This window comes from Oryctolagus cuniculus, chromosome 14, assembly GCF_051225735.1.
Source record: "Oryctolagus cuniculus isolate XC-2025 breed Fujian yellow rabbit chromosome 14, ASM5122573v1, whole genome shotgun sequence".
Taxonomy (NCBI): Eukaryota; Metazoa; Chordata; class Mammalia; order Lagomorpha; family Leporidae; genus Oryctolagus; species Oryctolagus cuniculus.
Window position 1 is genome coordinate 60,883,476 of NC_142880.1, and position 19,467 is coordinate 60,902,942.

Here is a 19,467-nt window from a genome sequence, read left to right on the forward strand (position 1 = left end):
GTTTCAACACTTAAGAATAACTGTGTATTAATTACAGAATTCAACCAATAGTATAAAGCAGAACAAACAAAAAAATACTAAGAGGGATAATGTATTAAGTTGTTCATCAACAGTCAGGGCAAGAGCTGATCAAGTCACTGTTTCTCATAGTGTTCATTTCACTTTAACAGGTTTCCTTTTTGGTGCTTGGTTAGTTGTCACTGATCAGGGAGAACATATGATATTTTTCCCTTTGGGACTGGCTTATTTCACTCAGCATAATGTTTTCCAGATTCCTCCATTTGGTTGCAAATGACCCGATTTCATTGTGTGTGTGTGTGTGTTTTTTTTTTTTTTTTTTTTTTTTTTTTTTTCTGCTGTATAGTACTCTATAGAGTACATATCCCATAATTTCTTTCTCCAGTCTACTGTTGATGGGCATTTAGGTTGATTCCGGGTCTTAGCTATTGTGAATTGAGCTGCAGTAAACATTAAGGTGCAGACCAATTTTTTGTTTCCCAATTTAATTTCCTTTGGGTAAATTCCAAGGAGTGGGATGGCTGGGTTGTATGGTAGGGTTATATTCAGGTTTCTGAGCAATCTCCAGACTGACTTCGATAGTCGCTTTACCAGTTTGCATTCCCACCAACAGTGGGTTAGTGTCCTTTTCCCCCACATCCTCGCCAGCATCTGTTGTTGCTACCGTTGATATTTAAGACCTGTATCCTGTTCCAAGTTAGAAGCTGGAAGCTCTGAATAAGGGAATATGGAGAATACAATGTCAAGGGGATATAATTTTTAGTTGCCTGCTCTCCAAAATTCTTGGCAAGCTGCTCCGCCTTCCTCTGGCATGGTTGTCAGAGGCAAAGACAGAATAACCCAGGAGTTTGGCTGGATGCTGCTGCACTGGGGTGGCTGACCACACCCAGCTCGGTAACTCCAGCTGCTCCTCCTTCTTCCCTGGCAGGTGGGCACGGCATTTAGTTCAGGAAGTCATGAGCAGAATAGGGCATTTCCGGATGTCCTCAGTGAACTGGAGTTCTCTGCTTTCTCTCACATTTATTCCCTCATCCTTCACAGAGACTCCTAGGCCAGAACTTCCGGTTGAGCAAGTTAGGAGGAGACCTCTGTGAGGAGCACACGGCTGAGACGAGGGGACTGCAGGCAAAAGTGGCCAGAAAGAACATCATGAACTGTCATCATGTGGTGCTTAGGATGGGCCTGGGACACCAGGCTAGGACTGGGAGCAGGGACTCCATTCCTCCAGCTCCAGGCCCTGCTGGAAACCCTCCCTGCAAGCTGGGTGCAGTTCAGCCAACATTTTTTAATATTGCCCATCCTGCAAGGAAAGCCTCTGCAGGCTGGTATGTTACTGAGAATCATGGCAAAATTGCAAGTTTTTTTTTTTTTTTTTTTTGTCGTGGATGGGAAGAAGTGTGTCAAGTTAAAAGTTTCTTTAATTCCAAATGCTATGGCTCAATAATGAGCACATTTGAAGCCAATTTGGACAATTGTTGATTACTGGAATACAGTTTCTCTTATGGATTATTCTGACCTCTGCTTTCCTTTTGTCTCTCTGAAAGTGTGTCTCTTATTTTACCGGTATTTAATAGTAACTTCAGGAAACTCAAGAAGAGGAGGGGAAGCTTGTAAAATTAAAATTAGTCAAATATTCACTGCAGAATATTTAAGAGAGTTAAAATCAATAAACCATCTAAATGCACAAAACTCAGGACTGGCCACAGAGATACCACATCCACGTATGTCCACACATCCCATAGACTATGTCATAAGTTCACACGTGCAAACTCACAGAAATATCTACACACAGGGTCATACCTTTGGAAGAAAATGGAAGAATATATATATACCTGTACATATATATAGATGCACATACATACATGTACACAGTTGGGTATATATGGAGAAGCATCCACAATAAGTCACATGTAGGAGAGTTAAGATAAACATAGGCACGCAGAAGAATGCTCACCCAGAATGCACAGAGGTAGACATACAGAAATGTGCACACACAGGCAAATACCCTGCCATTCAGTTGTGGACTTCATTTCACCTGTTAGTACAGATAACAGAGTTGGTTGTACCTGTTTCCCACCACGTAACAGCTATCCTTTTTGCATCTTTTTATTGTTTTTCAAAGATGTCTCACATACCTTATTTCATCTCAGATGCAGGAAATTTCACAGGCCTCACTTTGAAATTGGAGACCCAGAGTGATTAGGTAGTTGGCTCAAGATCCCACAACTAGTAACTGGCAGAATCTGGATCGGAACTCAGGTCCTGACATCCCAGGAGCTGTTTCATTGCTCTCCGCAAATGAGGAAGAAGGCAGACAGCAGAGGGACAAGATACTGCATTGATTTCATTACTTTTAGTGAAAAATATTGCAAATGATATAATAGCAGGACATGACATAAACATGATTGTTTTTCATAACAGCATTACATGGAAACTGTGATGGACGCTCGCTCAAACCTCTTGACAAACACCCCGGGGGATGAAAGAGACCCAGGCAGTCTCTCACTTACCCTTCAGAAGACGAATGTTGAGAAAAAGTAGCAGGAGGAAGACAATCATGGATGCCACATTTTCCTTCATGTTGACTCCCTTTTCTTGCTCCAGGGAATGTATCAGAGATTCACTAAAAGAGAAGGCACCAGGCAAATTTTGTAAAGTGACAGTCTGGTCAGGCACATGCACCACTTTATTCTGGGTGTTTGCAACTGATTCTTGCTCCTTGCTTAATGTGAATGACAAAACAGGAGGAAAGGAATGTTGGAAAATGTAACACGGGATGGCTTGGCACAGAAGTATTGGTTCACACACGCTGGGAAAAATTCCACCACCAGAGGTCATCAGATGACAACATAGAGTGTTCAAGGGGAGCCACAGCCCTTGGTTCCTTTGCACACACCGCAAAGAAAAATTGTTCTCTTCCCACCCAGCTGTCATCTAACAATATATTACCCATTTTCTGTGGCATGGATTGTGTGCCCTCCAAGAGAATCATTCCAGGAGGGGTCTGGCTTTGATCTACTGGCCAAAAATAATCACTGGAAAGTCAACACCCCAGGTCCCTACCTGCACCCGATTGATGCAGTCAAGCTAGGGGGCCTCCTCTGAAGATGCAGATTGAGAAGGTTTTAAGGGTCCTCTGGGCTATGGGCAGGACCACGAAGTGAATCACGCAATGAGCTGTACTGAATTTCCACATGGTTTCTTTTTCTCTTTTAAAAAGCCCCAGAAATAAGAGAAAAAAAAACTGCAGTAGTAATTTGAATCCCATGGGTAGAGTATTAAGTAGATTTTGAACCTGCAGGGATTATGAGTTTTGAAAAATTTATTATTAATATTATTATTATTGCCCTTGGAACAACTTTCAAAGCCTTGAAATGGCCTTCTAAGAAAAAAAGATTTTTAAAGACATTTGGTGTTGGGGGGGTAAAGCCTCATTAGTGTTACTGGACTTCAGACAACTCTTAGAAAACAATGGATTTGACGAATTAAGTGTAAATTCTCAGAAATGTGTGGCTTAAACTTTTTCCTTTAGGCTTTATTGCTTTTTAAAGCAAGAGAAGAACAACCAGGGGGCAAGTCAGCCCATCCTGGGACATCTGAAATAATCCTGTTGTTTGAAGAGCCTCCACAAAGTCCAGCCTGTGACCATTCTTCCTGACCAGCGGGTGGCTCTCCATGGGCCAGCTTCACATCACTCAACTGACAATTTCTTGAAGGCTTTTTCCACTTGACAATACTCCCAATGAGGCATAGTCATAGAAATTGTGGTGATCATAGAGGCTTGGGGCATGTAGGTTCCATCAAATATCTCTGTTATATTGAGGCTCCCATTCAATAATGGATCTTCACCCTCTTACAGATTCTTTGAGTAGAATGTTCTTTGGGGACCTGCTACTCACTGTTCCAGGATTCTTCCCAAATGCTCTTCCAGGGTTATACATACCAAGTCTCTTTCTTTTCTTTTCTTTTCTTTTCTTTTCTTTTCTTTTCTTTTCTTTTCTTTTCTTTTCTTTTCTTTTCTTTTCTTTTCTTTTCTTTTCTTCCTTCCTTCCTTTCTCTCTCTTTCTCTCTTTCTCTTTCTTTCTCTCTCTTTCTCTCTCTCTCTCTTTCTTTCTCTCTCTCTCTTTCTCTCTCTCTTTCTTTCTTTCTCTCTTTCTTTCTTTCTCTCTTTCTTTCTTTCTCTCTTTCAGGCAGAGTGGACAGTGAGAGAGAGAGACAGAGAGAAAGGTCTTCCTTTTGCCGTTGGTTCACCCTCCAGTGGCCGCCGTGGCCGGCGCGCTGCGGCCGGCATACCACGCTGATCTGAAGGCAGGAGCCAGGTGCTTATCTTGGTCTCCCATGGGGTGCAGGGCCCAAGCACTTGGGCCATCCTCCACTGCACTCCTGGGCCATGGCAGAGAACTGGCCTGGAAGAGGGGCAACTGGGACAGAATCCAGCGCCCCAACCGGGACTAGAACCCGGTGTGCCGGCGCCGCGAGGTGGAGGATTAGCCTATTGAGCCACGGTGCCGGCCTCAAGCCTCTTTCTTCATCTAACCCTTCAGGATCATATAATTTAAGCCAAGTGATCAAAGGCTCCTAGTGTCTATCACTTCTGCAGTACCTGCTTTGGTCTGGATCAGGCACTGGGCCTTTATCATTTAAATTTTATTTTTTTCTCTCACATCAGTCTATGAGTATATTTTTACCCTCCCTTTCTAACAGGTAGGTTTTGTAAATATCAGTTGCAAGGCCACAAGAAAGAGAAATCTGGTGAACCTAAGAGCATCTGATAAGTCACCCTGATTTTTGAGCAGTCTTTAATGGTTGGTACAATTATTCCCCCTTCTGAGGGACAGTGGAGACAGAGGCACAGACCCATCATGAATCATAAGTAAAGTCTTGTGCACCATAGTCCTGAGCAAGAACAGGAGTGCCAGGGCTGAGAAGTTATCCTAGCTACTTCTCTAATAAAAATCCCTGTATCATAAACCCTCAATTATCCGTTTTCATTAGGTACATGTAACCCTAGAGGTATTTCTTGCCCTGGCAATCTGCCTTGAAGATAGGGTTCCATCCACTGGCTGAAGTTGTTCTATATTCCGTTATTGAAGCTTCTATACTCTTTTGGACATTGCATCAAAATGCTAGATATTAACATTCTATAAATCACACCTTTTAAGTAAGGTCAGATACTCTCAGGACAGCTCTGCCAAATCAGGGTTCCACAAGTTTTGAGAAGAAATACTGACATGAGGAGTAGAGTGAGGCAGGCAGGAATAGATCTTGTCTTCTGTTTATTCTGTCTTGTGCTTTGTTCCTGGATCAAAGAAACTCTGCTAACTTAAGTTTTTTTCCTACAAAAATGGCTCCAGAGAGAACGATCCAACATGGGAAGCGGGATACACAGCAGATGTCCTAAATAGCACTCTGGCCTCAGAATCAGCCCTTAAAGCATTCAGATCTGGCTGAAGAGCCCATGAGAGTTTTTTAGGCATGGAAAGCCAAGACACTTTGGCAAACAACAACAACAACAACAACAACAAACACCTAAATGAAAGATATCTGTGAGTGAGATTCCAGTGGAAAGAACAGGGCCGTCAAAGAAGGAGGTACCTTTCTCTGAAGGGAGGAGAGAACTTCCACTTTGACTATGACCCTGTCTGAACAAGATCAAAATCGGCGAACTCAAAAGGCTTCCATAGCCTTGGCAACTCATGACAAGAGCCTAGGGAGATTATTGACGCCATAAACAAGAGTGTCAATTTGTTAAGTCAACAACAGGAGTCACTGTGTACTTACTCCTCATGTGGGATCTGTCCTTAATGTGTTGTCCAATGTGAAGTAATGCTATAACTAGTACTCAAACAGTATTTTACACTTCGTGTTTCTGTGTGGGTGCAAACTGATGAAATCTTTACTTACTATAAACTAAATCAATCTTCTGTATATAAAGAGAATTGAAAATGAATCTTGATGTGAATGGAATGGGAGAGGGAGTGGGAGATGGAAGGGGTGCAGGTTGGAGGGAAGTTATGGGGGGGAAAAAGCCATTGTAATCCATAAACTGTACTTTGGAAATTTATATTTACTAAATAAAAGTTAAAAAAAAATGACTCCAGGAGGCATTTTATGTACTAAAAGGAAGAACATTTTCTCTGGGATTTCCTGAGACATATCCTGGAATCTGGTCACTACCATGTATATTCTAACACCTAAAATTCTTTTTCCCAGAAATTAGACATACATACTCATAGCAGTTTTGTTGTGTTTCAGTAATGATTTCCCAACTCCTCCTGCAGCTTACCCTCAGCAGGCACAAACAGTGGGATAAATAAACCTCCAGAGAGAAAGACAATGGCAACTGCTCACCTCAAAGGAAGCTGTGCTCAATGTCAACCCTGATCATACATTGCAGCATTCCCATGGCCAGGCACCTCTTGCTTTTGCGATCACCAGGCTTGATGGCTGGCAAACATGAGGCATGTGATAATCCTGTTTATGTCTTTCTCTATTACAAGTAAGCTCTTGATCAAGGGAAAGCATGGCTCTCCTTAGTCACCCCAATTGGGGCTGAACAGCCTACAATGCTCCATATCTTGCCTTTCAAGTTGGAGCAGCAAATGGTATAAATATTTGGAGGCCAGTGAACAAAAAGTTGCCCCTACACACTCAACCTCAGGACAAAAAATTATCTTGGGCTTTACTCCTGTCTCTCACTGACATGACTATCGTTTGAAAATGTGTGACTTGGATCTGTAGAGCAGTTTATAGGAAGCCCACAGACCCACACCTTACCCCTGACTCATGCCTTTGATTCCTTGATTTTGAATCTCAAAGACTCTCCCATCTTGATGCTTTGCCCTTTACCCTGTTCAAATAATTTTTTACCTTATTTCCACCATGCCATGTTCAACTGTGATATGAACTCTGGGAAAATCACCTTGGTGTTCTGCATCAAAGCTTATCCTATTTTGACCCTGTCTTTCCCAAAAGCATCTCTTCATTATTGTCCTCCATTAAGTCAAGTCTCTTCCACAGAGGACAACTATTGAGAAAGAGGTCACAGCAATTCATATCATGGCAGCTTACCCTTTTGAGAAGCTAGAACCTTCTCCCCAGTTGGAAAACAAGGGTCATAGTCTGGGTTGATTTCACTTTTAACATTAGGGAGGACATGCCAAAGGAGAGGAGGCAGTGTGACCTTCTGAGAGTTAACAATGACAGGTCTGAGTTCCCAAAGTACCTCTCACAACCATCAATCCTTCCTCCTTTGGATAAAACAAAGTAGGCTTTGACTGCATGTTCTGGTCCATCCAGATCCAGAACCAATACTGAATGACAATAATCTCAGCTTTCTATTTGTGGTACTTGCTCCAGAGATTTACTATTGGGTAATTCCTGAATGAGTAGTCTACACCCTCTTCTATGTTATCTGCTACTGTAGCCCCAATGATTGACTCTAGAAATGGATCTGACACCCTAGGCAGGGGTTCTGAGAACACTTTGAACTCTTGCTATCCCTACTCCTCAGTGGCCAAGCAGAGCCCAATTCAAGGTTTTCTTAAAGACTGTCACACAAATAACATGCACAAATTCTAACTCAATCCAATAGCTGTCACCAAGTCAATATAATCCATTTTCCAAACCAAGGCAAGACACTAATAGTACCCCAGAAATCCAACTCATGCTTCCTTCCAATCCCTATCCATCCTTTCCGATAGAAGTCACTCTCTCTGCTTCTAACACTGCAGAAAATTTTTGTCTATTTTTGAGTTTTAGGTACTTAGAATTATACAGCATGCATTTTTGGAGTGTGTGTATCTGGATTTTCTCATTCCACATTGTTGAATGAGTCATCCTCGTTAGTCCATGCAGTTTTGCATAATTTATTTTTATCTCATTTCACCCATCTTCATTCATATTACATTGAATGAAATACTATAATTTATTTATTCATTCTATTATTGGTTGTCATTTGACAAACTCTAGGTTTTTTTTTTTTTTAAACATATTAAGACTTGGACTTTAGGGATGCCCTGTACATCTCATAATCACTTTATGCTCCTTGCTAACTTTGGTTCTTTACAATAATTAGTGCATTGCCTGCCATATTGCCTATTAACCCAAATTAAATTTCAAGTGCCTCTCTTGTTCTAAAAATGCAAAAAGTCTCATTGAGCAAACAAATTTTGAATATAAAGATCCATCATTTTAATTGTTGAGCCCCACGTTAGGTGCTTTCCTTGGGTCCTCTAGCTACTGGTCTGCTTACCTGCTGTACTCCACTTTAGGCCTGAGGCTAAAATAACAGGGAGAGATGCCCGCATGTACTCTTTGATTTCCAGGAGTCTAGCTTTTCTTTTCAATACAAAATGGCAACATTTTGTTCAGAAAACAAAGCATATAACCTGCTCAGGGTAGGGTGTGGAATAGGAAGGATTAGCTATTTCACACCAGGCTAAAGATTAAGATTGTTATACAAGCTCTGCCCAAAGCCAAGAGTCAATGATTATATAGGCTGAATAAGTGAATCAATGAAAGTGAAAAAAAATCAACAAAACAGAACAAGACTCTTAAGCTATGGGCTAAAACTCTATGGGCAGGGTCGGTCCTATGGCATTAATATTAAATAGTACACTTAGAGACAGAATAGTTTTCTGTCTTTAATAGCAGAATATGAAGAAATTTTAAGTCAAGTTTTCTCTTCTTTCATGCATACATTGACAGTTAGGTATGTAGTGTCAAGAGAACCCTGGCCCAAAGGTGAGAGATGACGATTCTAGCACTGTGCAAACATGTGTCCACAGCATTGAATGCTTATGTGCCTGCAGTACAGGCAGTATATTTACACATTTGTCTGTGAATGTTCTCAGGAAGACCTTGGCTCATGTGGTCATCTATTATTGTTATTATTGTTAATCACCATTTGTATGAGTCAGCTTTTAATCATTTTAACAAATACCTGAGAGGAGTAACTTAGGAAAGAAGTTTGGTTTCAGCTCATTGTCTTGGAGGTTCATGGTCCATGATCAAGTAGCCTTATTGGTCTGGACACTAATGAGGGTGGAGGTTAGCTATGGTGGATTACGTAGAAGAACAATCACATGGTAAGCTGGAAGTAGAGAGACAGAGAGCAGGCTCATTTTTCACCTTCTATATGGATTCTCCTTAGACTGTAACAGTGATCTAGTCACAGGGGCCCAATAATCTAATCCAATCTAATTACGTTCTTAGGCCCCACTTTCAGACATCATAACTGGATTAAATTCCATCCTTAATCCATTAACAGGAGACTTGGAGGATCAAGCCCTAATATATCGGCTTTTGGTTGAAAAACAGGCTATTACCCAAATGACAGCAGAATGATTAATTTACAATTTGTTGCTTCTTGAGCAAGTTTTTTTTTTTTCATGTTTTTTGTTTTGAGATACAGTTTGGTGGGGAACATCTGGAACTTTCTACATGGAAATTATTTCTATATAAAACACTCATTACTTTAGAATCTGGTAGTCAGAACATCATGGTGTGTGGATTATCACAAATAGTATAGCAACTGCTGTCAAATGTCAACCTCTGATTTCAGACACCCTTGCCCCCTTCTCTCTGCTCTGCTCTGTGAGATGCATCAATGTGCACAGTGATGGCTGTATTCTGTAAGATGAAGACGATCAGCAGAGACAGCACTTGTCCAAACAGGAGCTGATTCAGGATTTGAACTGCACTGGGGGGACTGCAGCAGAAGGTTTCCTGGCTGTAACCTAATCAGGGAAGTCACCACACTGTGATGGATGTGCCTTTGCACTGGAGTCTTTTTAATAAAGCAGAATGCTTCCCCATGGCTAGAGGCATCACTTCCAAATCCAGTCACTACTCCCTCAGCACAGCACATCAGCAACATGCTTTATGTGAGAGTCTTGTTTTCACTAACCCTTTTGGCTTAAAGTCATGAATAGGAACCGGGTGAGTTTCAATTCTTCCTGGACAGTATGCACCTCGGACAGATGGTGGAAAATCCACATTGGCCTACCTCATGATATCATCAATCAATTAATAACAATTTAAATAGGCACTCCTAAGTTGTGCATTATGTTTTGTATTTACAAAGCTGTTCCACTAACATCAATGATTTTCCATCCATCATTCACCTTACAACCAGGTACCTACTTTTGTGCCCTATCCCTACAGATTCTGATTAATTGGCACAGAGTTGGGTCCACTTAGGCGTGAGCATTTAAAATAAAGCTCTAACTTGTAGCTAGGGTTGGGAACTACTGATTGATAACATACAATGTCTCACTAGGAGACTTCACAGATAGAAGAGGAAGCTGTGACCCAGGCTGTCCATAATGGTGCACTGCACACAGCATAGCAGAAACTTTGGCCTTTGGCCGCAGAGTCCCAGTTCAAATCAACACCAAAGTCAAAGCTAAAATGGAAAAACTTTTGTTTACATGGTCATCTACAGTTTATAAATCACTGGTACATCATCACATTTTTTTCTTACAATTATTCTGTATATGTAGTAGTAGCTTCTATTACTATCACTACCACTTTATTGCATCCATTTCATAGATAAGAAAATGGAGGCTCAAGAGACTCAGTGGTTTAAACCAACCACATTATGTAGAAAACTTCCAATGTGCTCAGAACTGTGGTCATAAAATCAGCAAAGCCTTGTACAGTTCACATTACCTATCAGAGGCTTTGTTAACTCTCTTCATCCTTACAAGAAGTTGAGTATAGGGTACTATTATTACTCCACCATCTAGAGACAGATACTGAGGTCCAGAGAAGCTCCAGGAGTTGTTCAAGGTCACACATCTATTGAGTGGTATACGGAGAGAGAGAGGAACGCAGCATTCTACACCGTGAGGTTTGTGTTGTTAAAGACCACTTGATATTCAAGGAACTCCAGAAGTGCAAACTCCAACCAGGCGTTAGAGAGTAGGGGCAGGACACAGGACCTTGGGGCAACAGGTTCTGAGTCTTCTAAGGTATCCCTCTTCTTGACAGAGGGCTCTCCAAGGGCACGTCCATTATCCAAAGTAGATCTAATGCTGGGTGCTGTGGGTGGGAATCTAGAGGGAATCCTTTGATAGCCATGGGTATTCCTGGTACATTGTTTCTGGAGTCTGTTCTGGGCCCACTGTCCAACTCAGATGAAATGAGTCAAAATCTATAGAGGGTGTGGTCTATAAAAGGAGGTTTTGAACAAACTTTCATATGATTCTTATTCAAGGAGAAGTTTGAGAAACCAGCTGAAGCTGAAAGGAGTGCGGAAGGGAAGTGCTGGTGGAAGGAGGAGAGTGGCTATCTCTCCCTGGGAAATGCTGCATTTAGAACTTCAGTGGAGGCAGAGTGTGAGCTCATTGTATTATTCTTCCCAACTATTTGCTCTCTCCAAGGCATAGGACTGCATATCTCTACTGCCATAGAACATACTCTTGCATCCTATTGGAGGAGTACACATCCCATCTCAATGACTTTGGAGGTGGACATATGAACAGCTTTGACCAATGGGATACGAATGGTTGTGAATGTTTTCTATGTGTATGGCTAAAGCACTAAACACAGTTGCATGGTTTGGCTTAGCAGCTTGTGTTCTTGTTCTCCATGTGGCCTCAAGACGTTGTCAGTAGTGACAAGAGAAGACTGGTGAGATCTAGATGAGCTCAGTTGAGCTCAGCCTGTCTTAGCAGAATCACTGCCAACCAACAATTAACCCAAAGTCCTCATGTAAAGTGAATGAAAAGCAAATGCCATAAACCATTGTTTGTTACTATGGAAAAACTGACTAATACAGACAAGAGTAGTAGGAAGAGGACGTATCTTTTGCAAGACTGTTCAATTAAGGTTATTTACTTATAGGGGAGTCTCTGTGTTTTGTGTGTGTGTGTGTGTGGTATGTGCAGTTCATTCAAACACAAAATGATTTTATTTTTCCATAAGAAAATCATTATTGTAGTGGTACAACCTTGTGTATCATCTATATGTTAATTTCTAGAAACTTAGGCTTGGGATGTGAAGGTGTATTAGTCAGCTTTTTTACCACCATAACTAAAGTATCTGAGAGGAATGTCTTAGGGGGAAAAAGCCAATTTTAGCTTACAGTTTGGGAGATCAAATGGCTCCATTAGTCCAGCACCTGATTGGGGCTGGCAATGGTGGAGGTGTGCAGAGGAATGATCACATGGTGAAGCAGGAAACAGAGAGACAAATGCCAAGCCACGCTGGGCTTAAATAACTAATCCTCTCATGAGAACCACCTTCCAGGGAAAATCCCCTAATGACCTGAAGACTTGCCACTGGCCTCACCTCCTAGCCATCATAATTAGATCAAATCTCTATTGTAATGCATCAACCATTAGCATTAAATCATCAACCATTAACATAAAACTCTGGGGTTTAAACATCTCTGAGTTTGGGGAACCAAGTTCTATTTAATCCATAACAGAGTGTTAAAGTTAAAATAAAAAAAATAAAGAAACATGAAATATTGGGCAGGCATTGTGGGGCAGTGGGTTGGGCTGCCAGGATCCCATATCATGACAGTTCTTGAGCACTTCCGGCCCAGCAGTGGGTCATGACCCATGTGCTTGAGTTCCTATCACTCATGTGGGAGACCTGGATAGAATTCCTGGTTCCTGGCTTTGGCCTGGCTTAGCCGTGGCTGTTGCACGCATTTAGGGAGTGAACCAGTGTATGGGTGATTTTTTTCTCTCTCTCTCTCCCCTCCATCACTCTGCCTTTCAAATAAGTAAATAAATCTTAAAAAAAAATAAGAAATTGTGAATCTGAAACATGTATCTGAAAGGAGTCAAAAGACTTGAAAGATATTCTAATCCACTTCTTAGTATTACATATTAAGAAACTGAGGCAAAGTTCCTCTTCCTCCATATAACACTCTCCAGCCATGTGACCTTGAACTACTCATAGAACTTCCATGGGCCTCAGTACCCTTGATTATAACGTGGGGATAATTAATAGTACCTACACTTCAAGCTTGAGTGGGAGTGAAGTCAGTTAACCAGATCATACTTGGCATGAACTGCCTTGGCCAAGTGCTCGATGGGAGAATGTTTGGAGCATGAAGGCCAAACTGTGTGCACATCTAAGAGCTGGGAAGTCCAAGAAGAAATTACCAAGAATGTGTCAAAGGCATTTCTCCTCTAGATTTCCTGCTTTTTCCCTAACACCTTGGTAAGATCCGTATGAGTCCATTTGTAGGAGTAGGAAAAACTTCCAATGCTCATAAGAATTTGGTTCTTCTTTTCTGTCACACAATTTAAGTTCACATAATTACTCCTCTGGTAGTTAGATGGGTTCAAGTCATTGAACTATACCTTCTGAAAATAGGCAAATTAATAGATTTTTTTTATTATTATTTTTTGACGGGCAGAGTGGACAGTGAGAGAGAGAGACAGAGATAAAGGTCTTCCTTTGCCATTGGTTCACCTTCCAATGGCCACTGCAGCTGGCACATCGCGCTGATCCGAAGCCAGGAGCCAGGTGCTTCTCCTGGTCTCCCATGTGGGTGCAGGGCCCAAGGACTTGGGCCATCCTCCACTGCACTCCTGGGCCACAGCAGAGAGCTGGCCTGGAAGAGGGGCAACCGGGACAGAATCCGACGCCCCGACCGGGACTAGAACCCGGTGTGCTGGTGCCACAGGCGGAGGATTAGCCTATTGAGCTGCGGCGCCGGCCAAATTAATAGATTTCTAATCTAGTACTAGTCTTTAACCCTGCTGTCTCCTACATTATTGGTCACAGGAAGGCAAAGTTCAGAGCCTGAAGTCTTGAAGGCTCCAAGAGCTCTGTATAACCAAAAACGGGAGGCTTTTGTGGTCCATGCTGACTCTCTGTATTATAACATAGGTGAGAAATAAATCTTTGGCTGTGAAGCTCTGAGACTCAGTGCTGGGCATTGTAATGGCTAGCCTTATTTGGCCTGATTAATCTAGGGACAACAGAGAGACAGCCAGAGCAGCCCAGTTTAGATGGTATATACCAAATTCAACCAAGAAGAACAGCTCAAAGTAGGCGCTGACACCTGGTTTATGGGCCACTGTCTCATCCTGAATACCAGCACCAAAGTCCCAGAGTAACCAGAATCTGATTGCCTCTATATATTCAGTCCCCCACACCACATTTTCACACATTCACTGGTATTCCACAGTTGTTGGATGGCTGACACAATGGGTTATTTGGGAAGTGATAGAATATGGGGCTGGCACTGTGGCATAGTGGGTAAAGCTGCCATCTGCAGCGCCAGCACCCCATATGTGTGCTGGTTAAAATATGGCTGCTCCACTTCCAATCCAGCACTCTGCTATGGCCTGAGAAAGCAGTAGAAAATGGATCAAGTCTTTGGGCCCTTGCACTCACATGGGAGACCCAGAAGACGCTCCTGGCTCTTGTCTTCAGATCAGCTGTGTTACAGCTTTTGCAGCCATTTGGGGAGAGAACCAGTGGATGGAAAACCTCTCTCTGTCTCTGTCTCTCTATCTCCCTGTCTCTGTCTTTCTCTCTCTGCTTCTGTCTCTCTGTAACTGTGCCTTTCAAATAAATAAATAAATCTATCTTAAAAAAAGAAAGTTATAGGACTTACTATTCTCATTCACAGATCCACTGAAAGAGCACTTAAGAGGACAGTGTAAATGGAAAGGGTAAAGCTTCCACCCGTGATGCGGCATCTGATATAAGTGCCAGTTCTAGTCCTGGTTGCTCCACTTCTGATCCATCTTCCTGCTAAAGCACCTGGGAAAGCAGTAGAAGATGGTCCAATCCTTGGGCCCCTGCACCCACATGGAAGACCTGGAAGAAGCTCCTGACTCCTGGCTTTGGATGAGCCCAGTTCAAGCTGTTGCAACCATTGTAGGAGTGAACCAGTAGAGAGAAGACCTTTCTCTCTGTCTGTCTCTCCCTCTATGTAATTCTGCTTTCAAATAAATAAATAAATAAATAAACAAATAAACAAATATTTTTCTAAGAGAGCACTTGGCCTTGAACCGTGCATTCTTTCTTGCCATTAATAATAGACCCTTTATGTTACTGAGCAATATGTGCATGGATACTTTTAAAAGTTCATAGCACTAACCCACTGTTGGTGGGAATACACACAGGTAAAGCCACTATGGAAGTCAGTTTTTCAGAAACCTGAATATAACCCTACCATTCAACCCAGCCATCCCACTCCTTGGAATTTACCCAAAGAAAATTAAATTGGCAAATAAAAAAGCTGTCTGCACCTTACTGTTTATTGCAGCTCAATTCACAATAGCTAAGACCTGGAATCAACCTAAATGCCCATCAACAGTAGACTAGATAAAGAAATTATGGGATAGGTACTCTATAGAATACTATACAGCAGTAAAAACAATGAAATCCGGTCATTTGCAACAAAATGGAGGAATCTGGAACACATCATGCTGAGTGAAATAAGCCAGTCCCAAAGGGACAAATATCGTATGTTCTCCATGATCAGTGACAACTAACCAAGCACCAAAAAGGAAACCTGTTGAAGTGAAATGGACACTATGAGAAGCAGTGACGTGATCAGCCCTTGTCCTGACTGTCAAGGAACAACTTAGTACTTTACCCCTTTTAGTATTTTTTTTTTGTTCTACTTGATACCATTGGTTGAACTCTTTAATTAACACACAATTATTCTTAGGTGTTTAAATTTAACTGAAAAGTGATCCCCGTTAAATGTAAGAGTAGGAGTAAGAGAGAGAGGAGATGTACAGTTTGGGACATACTGAATTGGACTTGCCCCAAATGGTAGAGTTAGAAACGTGCCAGGGGATTCCAATTCAATTCCATCATGGTGGCATGGAGCAATGCCATCTCACTAGTCAAAGTGATGAGTTTCAGTTCATAGTTGATCATAATGATAGGTCCAAGAGACAAAGGGATCACATAATCAAGACTAGTGTCTGCTAATACCAACTGATAGAATTAAAAATGAGAGAACAATCCAACATGGGAAGTGGGATACACAGCAGACTCATAGAATGGCAGATGTCCTAAACAGAACTCTGGCCTCAGAATCAGCCCTTAAGGCATTTGGATCTGGCTGAAAAGCCCATGAGAGTATTTCAGGCATGGAAAGCCAAGATGCTGTGGCAAAAAAAAGACCTAAATGAAAGATCTCTGTGAGTGAGATCCCAGTGGAAAGAACGGTGCCATCAAAGAAGGAGGTACTTTTCTCTGAAGGGAGGAGAGAACTTCCACTTTGACTATGACCTTGTCTAAAAGAGATCAGAGCTGGCAAACTTAAAAGGCTTCCATAGCCTTGGCAACTCATGACAAGAGCCTTGGGTGATTACTGACACCATAAACAAGAGTGTCAATTTGTTAAGTAAACAACAGGAGTCACTGTGCACTTACTCCTCATGTAGGATCTCTGTCCTTAATGTGTTGTACAAAGTGAATTAATGGTATAACTAGTACTCAAACAGTACTTTACACTTTGTGATTCTGTGTGGGTGCAAACTGTTGAAATCTTTTACTTACTATATACTAAATTGATCTTCTGTATATAAAGAGAATTGAAAATGAATCTTGATGTGAATGGGATGGGAGAGGGAGTGGGAGATGGGAGGGGTGCGGGTGGGAGGGAAGTTATGGGGGGGGAAGCCAGTGTAATGCAAAAGCTGTACTTTGGAAATTTATATTTATTAAATAAAAGTTAAAAGAAAAAAAGAAAAAAATCATAGCATCTTTAAAAGAAATCAAAACAAAATCTTGGAAATGAAGAATTCATTAGAGCAAAGAAAATATCAGTGGAAAGCCTTAACAACAGAACCAGTGAAGCAGAAGAAAGAATAACCAACTCAGAAGACAAATCACAGGAAATTATACTGTCAGATCAAAAGCAACAAGAAGAAATCAGAAAACTAAAAACACTGTTGGGAATCTACAGGATACTAGGAAATGACACAATATATGGATTCTAGGAGTTCTTAAAGGCATGCAAAGAGAGAAAGGTTTAGAAGACCTTTTCAGTGAAATAACAACAGAAAAATTCCCTATTTTGGAGAAATAAAGGGACATCCAAATTCAGGAAGCACATAGAACTCCTAATAGACATGACCAGAAAAGATCTTCACAACAACACATTGTAATCAAACTTTCCACAGTAAAACATAAATAAAAGTTTCTAAAATGTGCACAAGAGAAATGCCAGATTACTTTCAGAGGATCTCCAATTAGTAGACTTCTCATTAGAAACCCTACAGGCTAAGAGAGAATGGCAAGCTATATTTCAAGGCTTAAGAGAAAAAAATTGTCAACCCAGAATACTGTACCCTTCAATGCTCTCATTTATGAATGAAGGTGAAATGAAGATCTTCCATAACAGACAGCAATTGAAAGAATTTGTTACCCGTACAGCCCTGCAAGAGATGCTTAAGGATGTGCTGCCTACAGAAACACAGAAACATGGCCATCACTATGAAAGAAGGTAAAGGCAGAAAATCTCCCAGTAAAAGTACATAGGAAATCAAAGGGAACAATAAGCATATTTATGCACATATGGCAGGTCAATGTCGTTACTTATCAATAGTCATGTTGAATGTAAATGGCCACAACTCTCTAGTTTAAAGACACAGAATAACTGACTGAATCAGAAAACAAAACCCATCTATTTGCTGCCTGCAAGAAATACATCTCACCAATAAAGACACACACAGACTGAAATTGAAAGGATGGAAAAAGATTGTTCATGCTAACAGAAACCGAAAAAGACCTGGTATAGCCACCCTAATATCAGACAAAATAGACTTTAACACAAAATCTGTTAAAAGAGACAAAGAAGGGAACTATGTAAAGATTAAGGAATCCACTATCACCATTGCTATTCAATATAGTCCTGAAAGTTTTAGCCAGAGCCATTAGGCAAGAAAAAGAAATCAAAGGGATACAAATTGGGAAGGAAGAAGTCAAACTATCACTATTTGCAGATGACATGATTCTTTATATAAGGTATCCAAAGAACTCCACTAAGAGACTATTGGAACTCAAAGAAGAGTTTGGTAAAGTAGCAGGATATAAAATCAATATACAAAAATCAACAGCCTTTGTATACATAGACAATGCCACAGCTGAGAAAGAACTTCTAAGATCAATCCCACATACAATAGCTACAAAAAAAATCAAATACCTTGGAATAAACTTAACCAAGGATGTCAAATTGTTCCACAATGGGAATTATAAAACATTAAAGAAATAAATAGAAGAAAATACAAAAAAATGCAAAAATCTTCCATGTTCATGGATTGGAAGAATCAATATCATCAAAATGTCCATTTTTCCAAAAGCAATTTACAGGTTCAATGTATTACCAATCAGTATACCAAAGACATTCTTCTCAGATATAGAAAAACTTATGTTGAAATTCATATGGAGGCACAGGAGACCTTGAATAGCTAAAGCAATATTATACAACAAAAACAAAGCCAGAGGCATCACAATACCAGATTTCAAGACATACTACAGGGCAGTTATAATCAAAACAGCCTGGTACTGGTAGAAAAACAGATGGGTAGACCAATGGAACAGAATAGAAACACAAGAAATCAATCCAAACATCTACAGCCAACTTATATTTGATAAAGGAGCTAAAAACAACTCCTGGAGCAAGGACAGTCTATTCAACAAATGGTGCTGGGAAAACTGGATTTCCACGTGCAGAAGTGTGAAGCAAGACCCATACCTTACACCTTATGAAAAATCCACACAACATGGATTAAGGATCTTAATCTATGACCTGGCACCATCAAATTGTTAGAGAACATCAGGGAACCCTGCAAGATATTGGTACAGGCAAAGACTTCTTTGGAAAAGACCCCAGAGGCACAGGCAGCTAAAGACAAAATAAACAATTCGTATTAGATCAAATTGAGAAGTTTCTTTACTGAAAAAGAAACAGTGAGGAAAGTGAAGAGGCAACTGGCAGAATGGGAGAAATTATTTGCAAACTATGCAACCGATAAAGGATTAATAACCAGCATCTACAAAGAGATCAAGAAACTCAAAAACAACAAAACAAACAACTCACTTAAGAGATGAGCCAAGGACTTAAACAGGCATTTTTCAAAAGAGGAAATCCAAATGGCCGACAGACACATGAAAAAATGCTCAGGACCACTAGCCATCAGAGAAATGTAAATTAAAATCACAATGAAGTTTCACCTCACTCCAGTTAGAATGGCATTCATACAGAAATCAACAAACAACAAATGCTAGCGAGGATATGGGGAAAAAGGGACACTAACCCACTGTTGGTGGGAATGCAAACTGGTAAAACCACTATGGAAGACAGTATGGAGATACCTCAGAAATTTGAATATAGACCTATCATATGACCCAGCCATTCCACTCCTTGGAATTTACCCAAGGGAATGGAAATCAGTAAATAAAACAGCTCTCTGCCCCCCTCACCTTTATTGTAGCTCAATTAACAAT

General features: G+C 40.9%; 1 protein-coding gene across 9 annotated transcripts in view; it reads right to left on the reverse strand.

The window, feature by feature from the left end:
* Positions 1 to 19,467, reverse strand: part of PRLR (prolactin receptor) — a 183,485-nt gene that overhangs the window by 13,916 nt on the left and 150,102 nt on the right. For 8 of the 9 annotated variants that reach the window (XM_089312511.1, XM_089312518.1, XM_089312512.1 and 5 more), the window contains one exon: positions 2,529 to 2,641. In XM_089312511.1, the coding sequence (XP_089168637.1) occupies positions 2,529 to 2,598 (70 nt within the window). In that variant the 5' untranslated portion in view covers positions 2,599 to 2,641. Of the gene's footprint in view, positions 1 to 2,153; positions 2,352 to 2,528; positions 2,642 to 19,467 lie in introns of those variants that run through there. The other variant, XM_051853392.3, reaches the window with a different exon arrangement.